The sequence below is a fragment of the Xenopus tropicalis genome, chromosome 2, assembly GCF_000004195.4.
Source record: "Xenopus tropicalis strain Nigerian chromosome 2, UCB_Xtro_10.0, whole genome shotgun sequence".
Classification (NCBI taxonomy): Eukaryota; Metazoa; Chordata; class Amphibia; order Anura; family Pipidae; genus Xenopus; species Xenopus tropicalis.
In genome coordinates, this window is record NC_030678.2 from 132,515,779 (window position 1) to 132,529,070 (window position 13,292).

The following is a 13,292-nucleotide window of genomic DNA, read 5'->3' on the forward strand; positions in this document are numbered from 1 at the left end:
GGCTTCCTCCTACAGATGAAGACTGAGGTATTGCAATTAAATACACAAGTATAGCATTTATCCCATAAATGAAGCCCCCAGCTTAGCCTTGGGTTTCCATGACTACAGCAGGGATCATTCCTAATATTTTTCATGCCTCCCTGAGTCTGCAACAAGCGTGATTTATTTATTCTTTTTTTAACTGTAATCCAGAGGAACATATTCTGTGTAGTTTAAAGGAGCGAAACAACCGAGCTTTGCTTGTCTTGTTTATAAGCAGACGAATGAACGAACGAAAAAGGTTCTCTAAGCCGGCTGGAATGACACACAGATTACCACAGGAGAATCTTTAGATTTTAATAAGAATAATCTAATAAAATGGATTTGTATTTTGGTAAGAAACACAGCGTAGATGTTCCATGTGCTTGCAGGTTATTTTTAGCAACACACTGACCTTTCCCTGAGTTCTTAGCTTTTGTATTTCCACACACAGGCTGTGCCATGAATGAATACCATATGTCTCTCATAACTATAAAAAGAAAGACTTCTGCCCTACGGCACTGCTGTATTATATTGCTTTTGCCTTTATAAAGCAGAACAACCACAATAGTGATCTAGATATACTTACTGGCTACAAGTCTCCTTCCATCTGAAAGAATCATCTCTCCACTCTCTACTAATGTTTTCAAAATACAAGTGACATTTGTTGGTGCTTTGTCGGCTTCATCTATAACCAAGATATGTCCCTTTTTGCAAGCTTTTACCTAAAAATAAGAATATAATTTAACAATGTGATTAAATATCTCAGATCACAGAAAGCATCAATAGTGCTCAGAGAAATATTCAACCCGCCATGTATACAGTAACATAACTAACTGAAGTGCACTGTAACAAATAATCTAAATACATGTTTGGGAGCTTTTCTGTTGCATGAAGCGGAACTATAACAGGGGACTGGAATTAAGAAATGATGTCTAGCTGCAGGGGAACATTTTTCAAACACCTTTATTGATTTTTGACCTGGTCATAGCTTCCGAAACAGTGCCCCTGGGACGTAGGGTAATAATTATTTTTCCTGCGATGTAATCCCCACTCTTGTGTAGTTTGATGCAGTTGCTCCAGTTACCTAAATGACAAAGCCACGGGGAGGGAGCACTCGTGGCCTTTCTAATTTCATAATGCCTGAAGGCAAGCATTAGCAATTAGTTATGGCAAGCATATAGTACTCAAAACCCCTCTCTGCACATGCAGATCTAAGGCTTGCTTCATTTCACAAGATAGAATAATTAAAAATAAGGAATTATTTTTTCTAAGTACCAAGTATAAGAAATACTCATGATAGTGGCAGCCCTTTATTAACAGAGCAAGCAATCTGCAGTCTGCCTCAGCTCAGCAACCTATGCCAACCAATAGGCAACCACTGTTGTTTTTGTTTTCAGTGGACTATGCAGGAAATGTAACATTTAGCTGTAAAACCTATAGCTAATGCTTTCTCTGCTTAGCAAAACAATGCCGGGCCAAGCCAGCTGGGCAACCTAGGCAACCCAGCCAGCTTTGCACTTATGCACGCACATGGGGGGGTGGGGCTGTGGGGGCCGCTGGAGGAGATTATGCGGTGGGGGTAAAGGGCCCACTGTTGTGCCCTCGGCAGGTGCCTCTTCTGCCTACCCCCAGTTCCAGCCCTGGCGTTACATCACAGTATACCTGTATTATTGATATTCCAAGTACCAGCCCCTCCAGATGTACCAGCTGTGTTCTGCAGTACTTGCACATTATCTTGTGTTTTTAATGTGTTGGCATATATGCACTTTAAATATTGTATAGAAGTTATTACACCAGGATTTGATGTTTGCACTTTCCTGCACATAATTTTCTTGCAATCAATTTTCTTACAGCACGATTACAGTGCTGAATTAACGTCTCTTCTATTACATTAATAATACATACGAATTAAAATTCACTCGGTAAGGTGGAATAATGTTATCATATAAGACAGCAGAAAACTGTACATCATATAAAATCATGCTGCAAAGTTGGTATACCATTCTGGAGTCTATCCCTTGAACAGGAAAATGAAAAAAACCCAAAATAAATGTATTGCCAAATACATTGCTAAAACATAAAAAAAAAAGTTTTTTTCTTATGCTTGTTAAGAGATACAAGCATACACACAGTTTAAAAAATAACATTAACAAAGGGAATATCAGATTTAAAAGGCGAGAATGCAGACTACCAAACTGGAATTTAGTGGATTTACAAACACCCTTACTTCTATGCACATTCCCAAGACGTATCTGAGAGTAGTGAGTAGTTTCTCAGTAGTGAGTTTAAAAGCCCCTCCCATATTAACCAATCAATTAAACCACTGAAATAACAAGGTACAAGCACACCAGGTATTGTAAGACAGCTAATATTTGTGTTGTTTGGTTATCCATTTCCAATCAAATATTTGCTTCCATTAACAAATGTCATTGTACTTACTATAGCAGTGGTATAGCAACCTTTATTTCAATACAGCACCTTCCTTCTCATATTCTCCATTGTATAAAAATAATAACGGACTGGTTCTTCAGCCATGCCAGAGTTGCAATACCCGGGATATTGGACATTACAATGGTCCATTGCTGGCTTTGTTTTTTCAGAGATCCTTGCATGCACAAACTCTCCCTTTTTTGTACATACATATGTTTATACTTACTAGCGGCGAGTCTTCATACACTATAACACCCTCCTTTACAGAGGGCTGTAATGTAAGGCTCTGTACAGTTGTATCCCTGTAAATTAAAACAGAAATATACATTTTTCACGTGTTTCCCATGTTGTCTCCATAAAATAATTATAAAATGATGGAAACAAAGAAGCAAGTAAAAGTAAACCTAACACGCAATTCCCCTATTTTGGGAAGGTCAAGGCAGACCTGTCCTTATTGCCTCCCCAATGTGGCCAGATTCCCAAAACTTGAGTGTCTGAACAATATGCAAGTTATTGAACAGAGTGAGGAGAGGCAGTTTTATAAGTGCCTTTTGGTTTACATGTATGCAATGTATTCAAAATTAACCCATATTTACTCTGTTCCCTCTTTGGTGTAATTTATTCTTTTTTATGCATTTCTGTCTAGATTTGACAAAACTAAACACAGAAAAGTAACACAATTTTAATCTATTTTTAATTAAAATGTTTCCCTGTTTTCTTCAGTAATCATTTTATTTATGTATGCAGAAATGAAATTATTTCCGTCACTACAGTTTGCACCTAAACAGTTTATATGTATGCCTTAGCTTGTGACACCCTGACTATATTACACCACTGGGATATTGTTACCATGGTTACAGGATTCGTTTTCAAAATTGAAGCAGATTTTGGCTTGAAGCATTTATTTGTTGAATTTTTAGATATTGCATTTGGCTAGTTACATAATTTGCTGGTGTTTTTTTGCCACTATATGGATCATTAAATATGGAACTTTCCTTTACCATTCTGTATGTTTATAAAATAATCACTATATTCTTTGAACTCTCCTCTCTGAGATTTTAAAGGGACTGATAAAATACACTGTTCCAATTGTTCTGTACTCTGTATACTATTTAACTTACACTAGAACCACCACATTTGTTAGTCCCTCTGGTTCTGTGTGAATATTCTTATTCAGAGAAAGCAGCATGTAGCATTGTTGATGCCACTGGGGATCCATAAAATAGATAATGGCAAAAAGAAATCAAAAGGGAGAAAGGTAAAACCCACTCACTTCTTGTAGAGAAAGTGAGTACCAAAATATGTATTACCCCTAGCCCAGTGGTATCTGCTTGTTATAAAAGAGACCAAGATCAGAAGGAGTGGCACTGTTTTCCTGTGTCACGCTGGGTTGGGGGCACAACCCCTCCATAGGCTAATTACAAATGGAAACAGTATTTCAGCCTGTGGAAGGATGGCACTGCCCCCTACCCAGAGTGATGGGCAAAGCATCCTTTTTACTGTGCCACTCGGGTAAGTACCACTCATCTGGGGCATGCCTTTGGGGGACTTTTTACTAACTAGATTTTTATGCTGCAATTTTTTAGTAATACTGACTTGTTCTATAGATTTTCATAGGAACGTGTCAGTGTCCCTTTAAGGTCACAGTTGCTTTTAGATGCCATAATAATAAAAGCTTAAAGCTAGCCATACAAGTAAAGATATGCTCAACTGACATGTTTACCGAAACAGTTTATCTCTTTCCAGTTTGATCAACCATGTGCTGCTGCTCCTGTTCTGGCTGATCTGATTGTTTGGCCCCTGGGCCAAAGATCAGGTCATAATTCAGAGAGAACCACTTCAGTGGTGTTGATAGAGTGTTCACCCCTGTGGGATTTCCTGTTCTACCTGACTGATATCTGGCTAATTTTAGGCCATGAATTGAATGGACAGGACCCATACACAGGCAAATAAGCTGCTGCCTTAATATGGAAGGGCTAAATCCAGAACGTCTATTGGCTTGTATGTTAAGAAACAACAGCTGTGTTCTCTGATCAAAACCATATGTGAAAGCACTGTTATGAAATGTGCTGTTTGCTTTTGACAAGAATGTGGTAGGTTCAAATAAAATTGCATATAAAACGATTACTACTACTTTTCAGCTTAACCTCTGCATCCAAGATTTAACTTACATTTACAGAAAATAAAGAACAGCAAACTGTACTTTGGCAGGGCCATTTTAAAGTACCAGTGGGCCCTGGGCAAAATTTCATTGTTGGGCCCCCACTGCCCCAAGAAATTTGACAGTATAACCCTCAAGCACACAAAGTTTAGTACAGTAAGGCTGGCAGTAAAGAAATGGTCTGTTCTTACTGAAGTAGGTATGGTCCCCAGGTATGCCTCCTTGGACCAACAGCCCAGGGAGCAGAAAAATGACAAAATGGTAATGCTACAAGAAAAAAGACATTAACTATGCTAGGGTTTTCCACATAAAGAGTCTTTCTGTAATTTATATTTCCTACCTTAAAGGAACACTGGCATGGGAAAACATGTTTTTTCAAAACACAAACAGATTTTTTTATATTTGATTTTGAAATCTCACTATTTCACATGGGGCTAGCCATATTCTTCATTTCCCAGGATGCCACAGCCATGTGACCTGTGCTCTGATGAACTTCAGTCACACTTTACTGCTGAGCTGCAAGTTAGAGTGTGTCAGGAACACGCCACTCTCAGATGTGTATGACACTGGGACGGGGCAACATGGGGTTACACTCAGTCACCTTTCACACAGGTTAGACTAACATCAAGCACCCCCAAACACACCACCGCCCCAAATAACTATTCGCCGCCACCATCTATCATTAACAGGCGATAGAAACCTAATACACAAATATATCACACAAGCTTTCTTACTGTAGTTAGGGTTAACTTTAAACTAATTCCACAAGCACACTAGCAGCCAAAGGGTTAATTTACAAATACATTCTCCTGCTAACAGTCAACTGGTTAATTAGCCTTTACACAGAACTTGCCCACCTATTCAACACACACACATCCAAGCAGTTAATATATTCACATGTAAACAAGGTACGTGGGGATCTTTATAGAGCCAAAGACAGAACTTATTAAATTTTATATTTAATATTACAAAGGTAAACAATGCATTTAAAAAGGTTTTACAAAAAGAGACATATACATACAAACAGTAAATAAAATAAAAGGGAATAAAACACAGAGAAAACCCTATGTACGTTACTGAATTATCTTTTGTGTCCTCCTGAGGCAAGAGTTTGGAAACATAAGAGTTTGGAAACATAAGTTGGGACCTCCAGAATGAGCTAACTAGTACCTGGGTCTGTGCCCTTTTTATCCTCCTGTTAGAACCCTCCCTCATTACCGTATGCATCAGGAGGGAGTGCCCAGGAACTTGTCACATGACTTCCTCTGTAGAGAACTGCACTTCTCATGCCAGTTTCTTGTCATATAATATTGGTACTTGCTAGTACCCAATATTATTATGAAAATAGGGGCTTGTTTTAACCCATATGTAGGTGATCAAAATGATACCAAACATGAGGGGTGTCTCATGTACCAGTCCCCCAGAAACTATCCCTCCATAACGGGTGGGTATAGGCAGTCCCTGTTTGGTATCATTGGGAAGAATGGGACCTCCTCATAACCAATATATGATTTATGAAGATGTGAACCTTAAAGCAAAGGAGATATGGATCCCTTTTTATAATCCATATTTTCTCATAGCTGCACCTCCTGCAGTTCTTAGGTCCACAATGGCCTCTCTTTGATCAACAGATCCCCGTTTCCTGCCCCATATGGCTCCGCATTGTCTGATGCCCCAAGTCCCTAGTTGTATATTGAATTAATTAAGGGTGTCTTGTGGACACAAAGCCAAATGTTGCCAGGGAAATACTATGCTGATATTATTACATTATATTAACATTTATTTATAAAGTGCCATCATATTCAGCAGCACTGTACAATAAGTGGGTTACATACATTGGACATACAGAGTAACATATAAAGCAATCAATAACCGATACAAGAGGTGAAGAGGGCCCTGCCCAAAAGAGCTTGATATGACAGAGTGATATCAACCCCCACCCCCAGCAACTGATCAGCATAACAGTGGGAAGGGAGCAAGATAGCAGCTCCCAGTAGATATTAGAATAGCACTCAATAGTAAGAAATCCAAGTCCGAGACTGGAACTTTTCCAATTACATGGGAGTAGGAGACATAATAGGTTACCTGAAAGCAGTTCTAATGTGTAGCGCTGGCTCCTTCTGAAAGCTCAGACTCAGGCACAATGCACACCAATATTACAGCTAAAAAAACACATTTGTTGGTTCAAGAATAAAATGTTAAATGGTAGAGTGAATTATTTGCTATGTACAGTCTAATTTAAAAGTAAAAAGTATACCATAAAAATCATGACCGTATTCCTTTAATTCTACTAAAAAAATTTAATCCAATAGAACTGTTTTGCTTTCATGAAGGATTCATTATATCTTAGTTGGAAACAAGTACAAGATACTGTTTTACAACTATAGAGAAAAAGGAAATCAATTTTAAAAAAAAATAATTATTTGCTTATAATGGGTTCTATGGAAGATGGCCTTTCCATAATTCGTAACTTTCTGGATAACAGGTTTACAAATAAAGGATCCTATACCTGTAATAGTATTAAGGGAATGGAGAGCAGATTAGGATTTCATGCAGCAATGGTTCATCAAACAAGCTCTGACATTAAATCAAAATCATGATAGAAGCACAGAACGACAGTTATTATTCAGGCCCACACATATATTATGTTTAGTCCAGGGGTCCAAAGGAAGATATATGTATTGTGGCATCCATAAAAAAATATCCAAAACAAATACAACTACCTCAAAGTATATTTATAAAAGAATCCGTGTTGTGTATTTTTCTCCAAGAGACAAAATACAGCACAAATATTGAGTGGTTTAGGTTTTTCAATCTCATTTTTGGCACAGTTCTTACCAAACAGATGGATTACGATCGCTAACAGACTTTTGGGCTTTAATTCCAAAGAGATTCGTGTCCATCTGTATTTACATTTGACATTCAGCTTGAGAGTTTAGAAATACAGACTTGGCTGCCTGCACTTACAATCTGTCACAGAAATAACAACATAACTGCTCTGCATTGCCTTCTATCAGGGGAACGTACATTCTAGCAGGCTATTTTCTCTTCTGTAATAATTATACTTCAAAGATTTACACTAGTTCATTTCTCATGCATTTTCAAATGTTCAGGATATTATTATTAATAATTACCACTTTATTATATACACCACCATATTTCACAATAGAGAAGTTTACCATCTATATCTGTTCCTTCTCAGTGGTGTTTACATTCGAATTCCCCTAAACCCAGAAAACCAGTTCTGCAACGTAGCAATGCCAACCCCTACTGTCAGGCTATTTGTGCTTCTTGCGTTAAGACACATGATTTGCGCATACTTTGAAGCAGTCATGTCATGGTGTGTGCGCTTTGACGCATTCTTGCACGCAGACGGACGCATGTGCAATAGACGCCATGGCCTACAGTCCACTGCAAGGCAATCGTCCTTTGTTTCAGATTTCCCCTGATCGCTGCCGTTCCTGACCTTGGCCTGTTTACAGAATTGATTAGCGTCTTGACCCCTGTCTGCCTGTTTTTTGTTCCAGTGCAATTCAATCTCAATGCTAGCACCTCTGCTACTCCTTATCTGAGCTCACCCTGTCTTTACATCCAGGATCTGACTACTCAGGGGGAGGGGTAGGGGAGAGCTCCTATCATCAATCCATCAATCCCCATCCAAGCATTTGGCTGAGGTAAGCGTGACACCTGCAGTATCATTAAATAAACACGGAAGCCAGTCTTGCATTTATTTTAATAGTATAAATTAATTTTTATTTCTCTTCATCGTTTTTAATTATTTCCAATATTTTAGTATTAATGTATATATATATATGACTCTGCATCTCGACTGACAAAACATGATCTTGAGTGTACTTCATTATATATGATCAACTATCTACGAATACTTTGACTGTAGGGGGGCTAAAGGTCAGATCTCACATTCACAACTGGAGCTATTGCTCTATATTCAGAACCCATCAGCATGAGGTTATGAATAAAGATCAACTTCACAGTCAGGCTTAGCCTAAGATTGAGCACATGGCAATAACCACTGTTGTTTCTCCCACCACTCAAAACTAACTGATTTACCTACAGCTACCATCTTTGAGCATGTTTGGAAGGTGTAGGTACCCTCAGACAAATATCTTTTAGGACCCCCTCATGAAAATAATCATGCACATTGAAATGTAACATTCCCAGTATCCCAATGGTAGAAAATATAGTCAATATATATAGTCGACACATATATCGAGCATATGGTGCTGTAATGTAAAGAAGCAAAAAGAAGTAATTTTTCAACATATTAAATAGATAGGACTTTATATTCTATTTCCTTTACCCTTAATCCCACTGGCAAAGAGGAGCTCAAATATGGCATTGAAGCCTGCCATTTACTAGAATGGACTCATTGTATCATTAGTAGTGATGGATTTCACATTTTCTGGAGGAAGTTTACTGTTTGCATTAACAGTCACCAAGGCCAGTTAATCTTTTCCTTGAGACTATTTAATAAACCCAATTTTTTCTCCTAAACTGTAAATTCTTTGTCCAGGGTTTACAGTTTAGGAGAAGTTTATTATTAATTTGGTTTCTAAGGAAGTCGGGATCTTATTACATAACCTTTCCCCCCACAAAGTACGATTTTCGTATGTTTAAAAAGCATGATACAAAAAATTGTATCAAATACGATTTTTTTGTATCGTGCTTTTTAAAGTACGAAAAATTTGTGTTTCAAAATACGAAAAAAATTGTATCTGATTGTATGATGGTTGAAAACTACGATTTTTTCATATTTGAACAATTATAAAATGCAGAAAAACCTTGCTGACTTTGATCCTTCTGTGCATGATTTTGGAAGCCTCCTATAGGACTCAATGCACTCTGCAGCTCCAACTTGGAACAAGGAAAGTTACGCTACCAAAGCTTGAATGAATTTGAAACTTTCATACTTGGCGCAACAATACGATTTTGTCGCGCATTTTTGTCGCAAAGTACGAAAAAGTCGCAGAAAATACACAAAAGTCATAACCTTAAAAAAAATACGAATTATTTGTATTCAGACCAGTCATACTTTGATGAATGTGCCCCTAAGCCTTATTATTCAATGATTGGTACACGCATGACAGAATCTTTAAGTTAAACAATAAGAAAAATACATGTTGAAGATAAGCCCAATTTTTTGCCCCTGCAACTTTCATGGCATTTTTCTAAATTCTTGAGAGACCACTGTTCTTGTGATAACACAGCCCTACACCATATAATTTTCCCATAAATTCCTAGAGGAAGTTGAATATACTGACTGAAAAGCAACCATTGTGAAATTCTCAAAACTCAAACATAAAACAACATGAATTCCAAACCTCACAAGGAAGGCCTTATTAATGCAGTGCTCAAGCTGGGTACAGTATATGCAAGAGACTAATCATACACATTTCCTAAAAAAAATTTAGTAACTTATACGGAGTCAGGTTTCAGTTCTTTGCTATATGAGCACACAGCCATTTCAGCGCACATACACCCTAAATGTGATTTTCCAGGACAGTTCCAGTTTTTATCTCTGAAACTATATGGATTGTTCTTAATATAATTTACACTCTTGATGCATATAGCAGAAATGTTGGTTTCGATAACTGTTCTCCAGTATTATGCTTGCTAAAACATAGCAAATAGAGGACAGAACAAAGAAAATGAGAGCTGAATGCCCCAGTTTTTTTTTTTTGTTTGTTTAAAAATTACTTTTTGTTTATTAATTTCTCTGCCCAGTTGTGACTGATTTCTACATACTTCTTCATGCTGCCTGGCCATTTGGGCATATATGTCAGGCTGGAGGTTAGCTTTGAGACACCACCCTCTTATTCTTTTGGATTACAGTTCATAAGGCAAAGTCAATGCACCTTTTTGGTGGGTGCATGGCGCACTGGCAGATGCAGACAGGGTCAGACTGGCCCACAGGGATACCAGAAAAAAACCCGGTGGGCCCCACCACCTGCCTGCATCCTGCTCCACCCCAGCCATTACAACTGTAGGAACGAGAGGGCGGTGGCTGAGGTCAGAACAGGCAGCAGTGGTGGGCCCTTGAGTCAAGTACCCAGTAAGCCCTTGGTAACCCAGTCTAACTCTAGATGCAGATATAAACAAAAGCCACAGTTTATCTTCCTCTGCCCAATACATTAGTAGTCAGATACCTCCTATGGCCTCCTTCAAGTATAAGTTTTGCCCTCAAAAACTACAAAAGGGGATTCTTTTTTTACAAGAATTTAGTATTAAAGGACAAGGAAAGTCAAAATCTATTAAGCACACTATTAAATAGTACAACTATAGCTATGTAAAAATGCTAAATTTCTGGATTGCCTAATGAAAGATTTACAGAGGTACACCTACTACATTCTACATACTTGTTTCAGTTAACGCCACCACCATCTTTAACATGGGATACGCACTCCCTTTCCCTCACTGTCTCTACTGCGCATGCGTCCCCAACATCCTCCAACACTCTCCCTGCAGCCCCCCGCTCCACTCCTTCTGTGTCTCCCCTCCAGCAGCTGCGTCCTTCTGTGTCTCCCCCCGCTCCCCTCCCCGCTTGCGCTTCCCCCCCCCAGCACCTGCCTGCCGGCTGCGTCTTCTTGATATGGCCTGCATCCACTTTTTATATAGGCGGAGGTCGCCATAGCAACCAGACGCTAGCGGGAGCACTAGTGCTTATGCGCATGCGCCACCTACAGTCCTGGTCGTAGTGTCTGTGCAGGAGCTTTGCATTATGGGAATCTTCTCTACCCAGCTCAGCGTTTTTTCTTCCTGTTTGGCTTCAGATCTTCTAAACAGGTGAAATATGCGGAGACTTAAGGGCACTATTGAGACAACTGAAGGTATGTCTGCAGCTTGAGATTAACTCTATACTAGCCTTTCCTTCTCCTTTAAGGTATAAAGTATTTAACAGCTGGTGGCTCAGTTCATATCTTAATCAATAACAGGGGACATTGCTATATGTAATAACATCTCAATGAAGCTAAGAAAAACAACTCACTGGCATAAGAATCACTTAACAAGTAAACAAAGAGAGACAACATAATAACAAATACAAATATTATCCAAGTTAAGCACTTTTTAGGACTTCAATTTCTGAACCTTCCAATAACACATCTCGGATCTCAGTATAATGTAATAATAGTTGACTACTTGTTAGTTCCAGGGAACTGACTTGTCACTACAAATGAGGTCTATTGTTTTGCTGTCAGGTTAGAATTTGTTTTGAAGACAGATTGCATAACTACAATATTGGGAAAAAATGACAATAGAATACATAGAAAGCTGAAAATGCTTAAAAGGAAGCCAAAGGTAAAATATTAAGTAATCCTTAAGTTATGTTGCATAAGTTGCAGCCCCCATATTTTGTGGAGCTACCACAGCTGTTAAAAACTGAGCCGTCAAAACTGTATTTCCATTAATATAGGTCACCTACTGCATATGTGTGTACCCTACAGAGTTTGGTCTTAAAGAGAACCTTATAGCAAAATTGCACTTACAGTAAATATCTGGAAACCTTACAGTAATACATGTATAAAAAGTGACAAGCTTGCTTTAAAATGACATTTAGTCTAGGAAACACTATAAAACTGCATTAAACCTCAAAGAGGTTTACACAACCTTATTTTGCTACAGAAGTAATTGGATTCTTTAATGAGGCTGATATGTATAAAGCGGGGGAAATTAACATTTAAGCAATAAATGTAATTTGCTCAGAGTATGACTACTATAGAGATAAAAAAATCTAATTAGTCCTTCATTTAATTTTAAAAGATCTGGAAATGGCAGTTTGAAGATCAGGGGAAAACTGACCGAAACCATCCTCAGATTAATGGTAAGATGTAAACCATGAAAACAACACATTTGCTCCAATGATATACTAGAATATCAGGGTTGCATTGACAAAAATAGGTCAGCAGAGCTGTAACATCCTCAGTAACAGAATAAACACCAGGCCCCAGAGCAAGACTAGTGTTTGAATCCCCCAGGACAAATTAGCCCTAGTAACAGTACTATAATATACAGTCCAGGCTGCAGGATTAAATCTTTTTCATAAATTATAAAATTGGCTAAGGTGTTTATTTATTTTTTTTTTAATTTAGAATTTTATTGATTTTATAGAGAATATTTTTTTTTTTTTTAAACAAACAGCAGGTATATTGTACAATATAGCAGTATTTGTACTGAGTTTGCCACATGTTGAGTCATTGGCTTTATGTGTCTGCAATTTCTTTATTGTAGTTATTGCTTGTTTCTAACAGGCTTTGGCAGGTTAAGGTGTTTATTTTTAAGCTCACAACTAATCCCTAAAACCTCAGTTCACCTGTATATACTTTATATCGATGGACCCATTTACATACACAATGCATATCTGGATATAAATGTTGAATTTGGAGGCAATGTATCTTTTTTCTGTAATGATCGTGGGCATATCATGTGTTTTAGTACTGTATGTGGGTTCAAAACATCATAGCTCAGGAATATTATGAAAATACTAGATTCAAGTTGTGTGTGTTCTATGGTGTTTTGTCCTCCTAAAAGGCTAAAAAATCCTTCATTCCAGGGGCCAGAGTCTGTGCAGTTCTCTCCTCTCTTCCTCTCCTTCTCCCACCTCCAATAAGAATTCATAAAACTCACTCCCCCCACCCTTAGGAATTTGTGATCTGAGCTATAA

The 13,292-nt window shown here is 38.1% G+C and overlaps 1 protein-coding gene across 3 annotated transcripts in view; it reads right to left on the bottom strand.

The window, feature by feature from the left end:
- vwa8 (von Willebrand factor A domain containing 8) overlaps positions 1-13,292 on the bottom strand; it is a 196,901-nt gene that overhangs the window by 81,617 nt on the left and 101,992 nt on the right. For all 3 annotated transcript variants that reach the window (XM_012957744.3, XM_031897124.1, XM_031897122.1), the window contains exons 23-24: positions 2,678-2,753; positions 608-743 (exon numbers count right to left, since the gene is read on the bottom strand). In XM_012957744.3, coding sequence (XP_012813198.2) covers positions 608-743; positions 2,678-2,753 — 212 coding nt within the window. The remainder of the gene's footprint in view (positions 1-607; positions 744-2,677; positions 2,754-13,292) is intronic.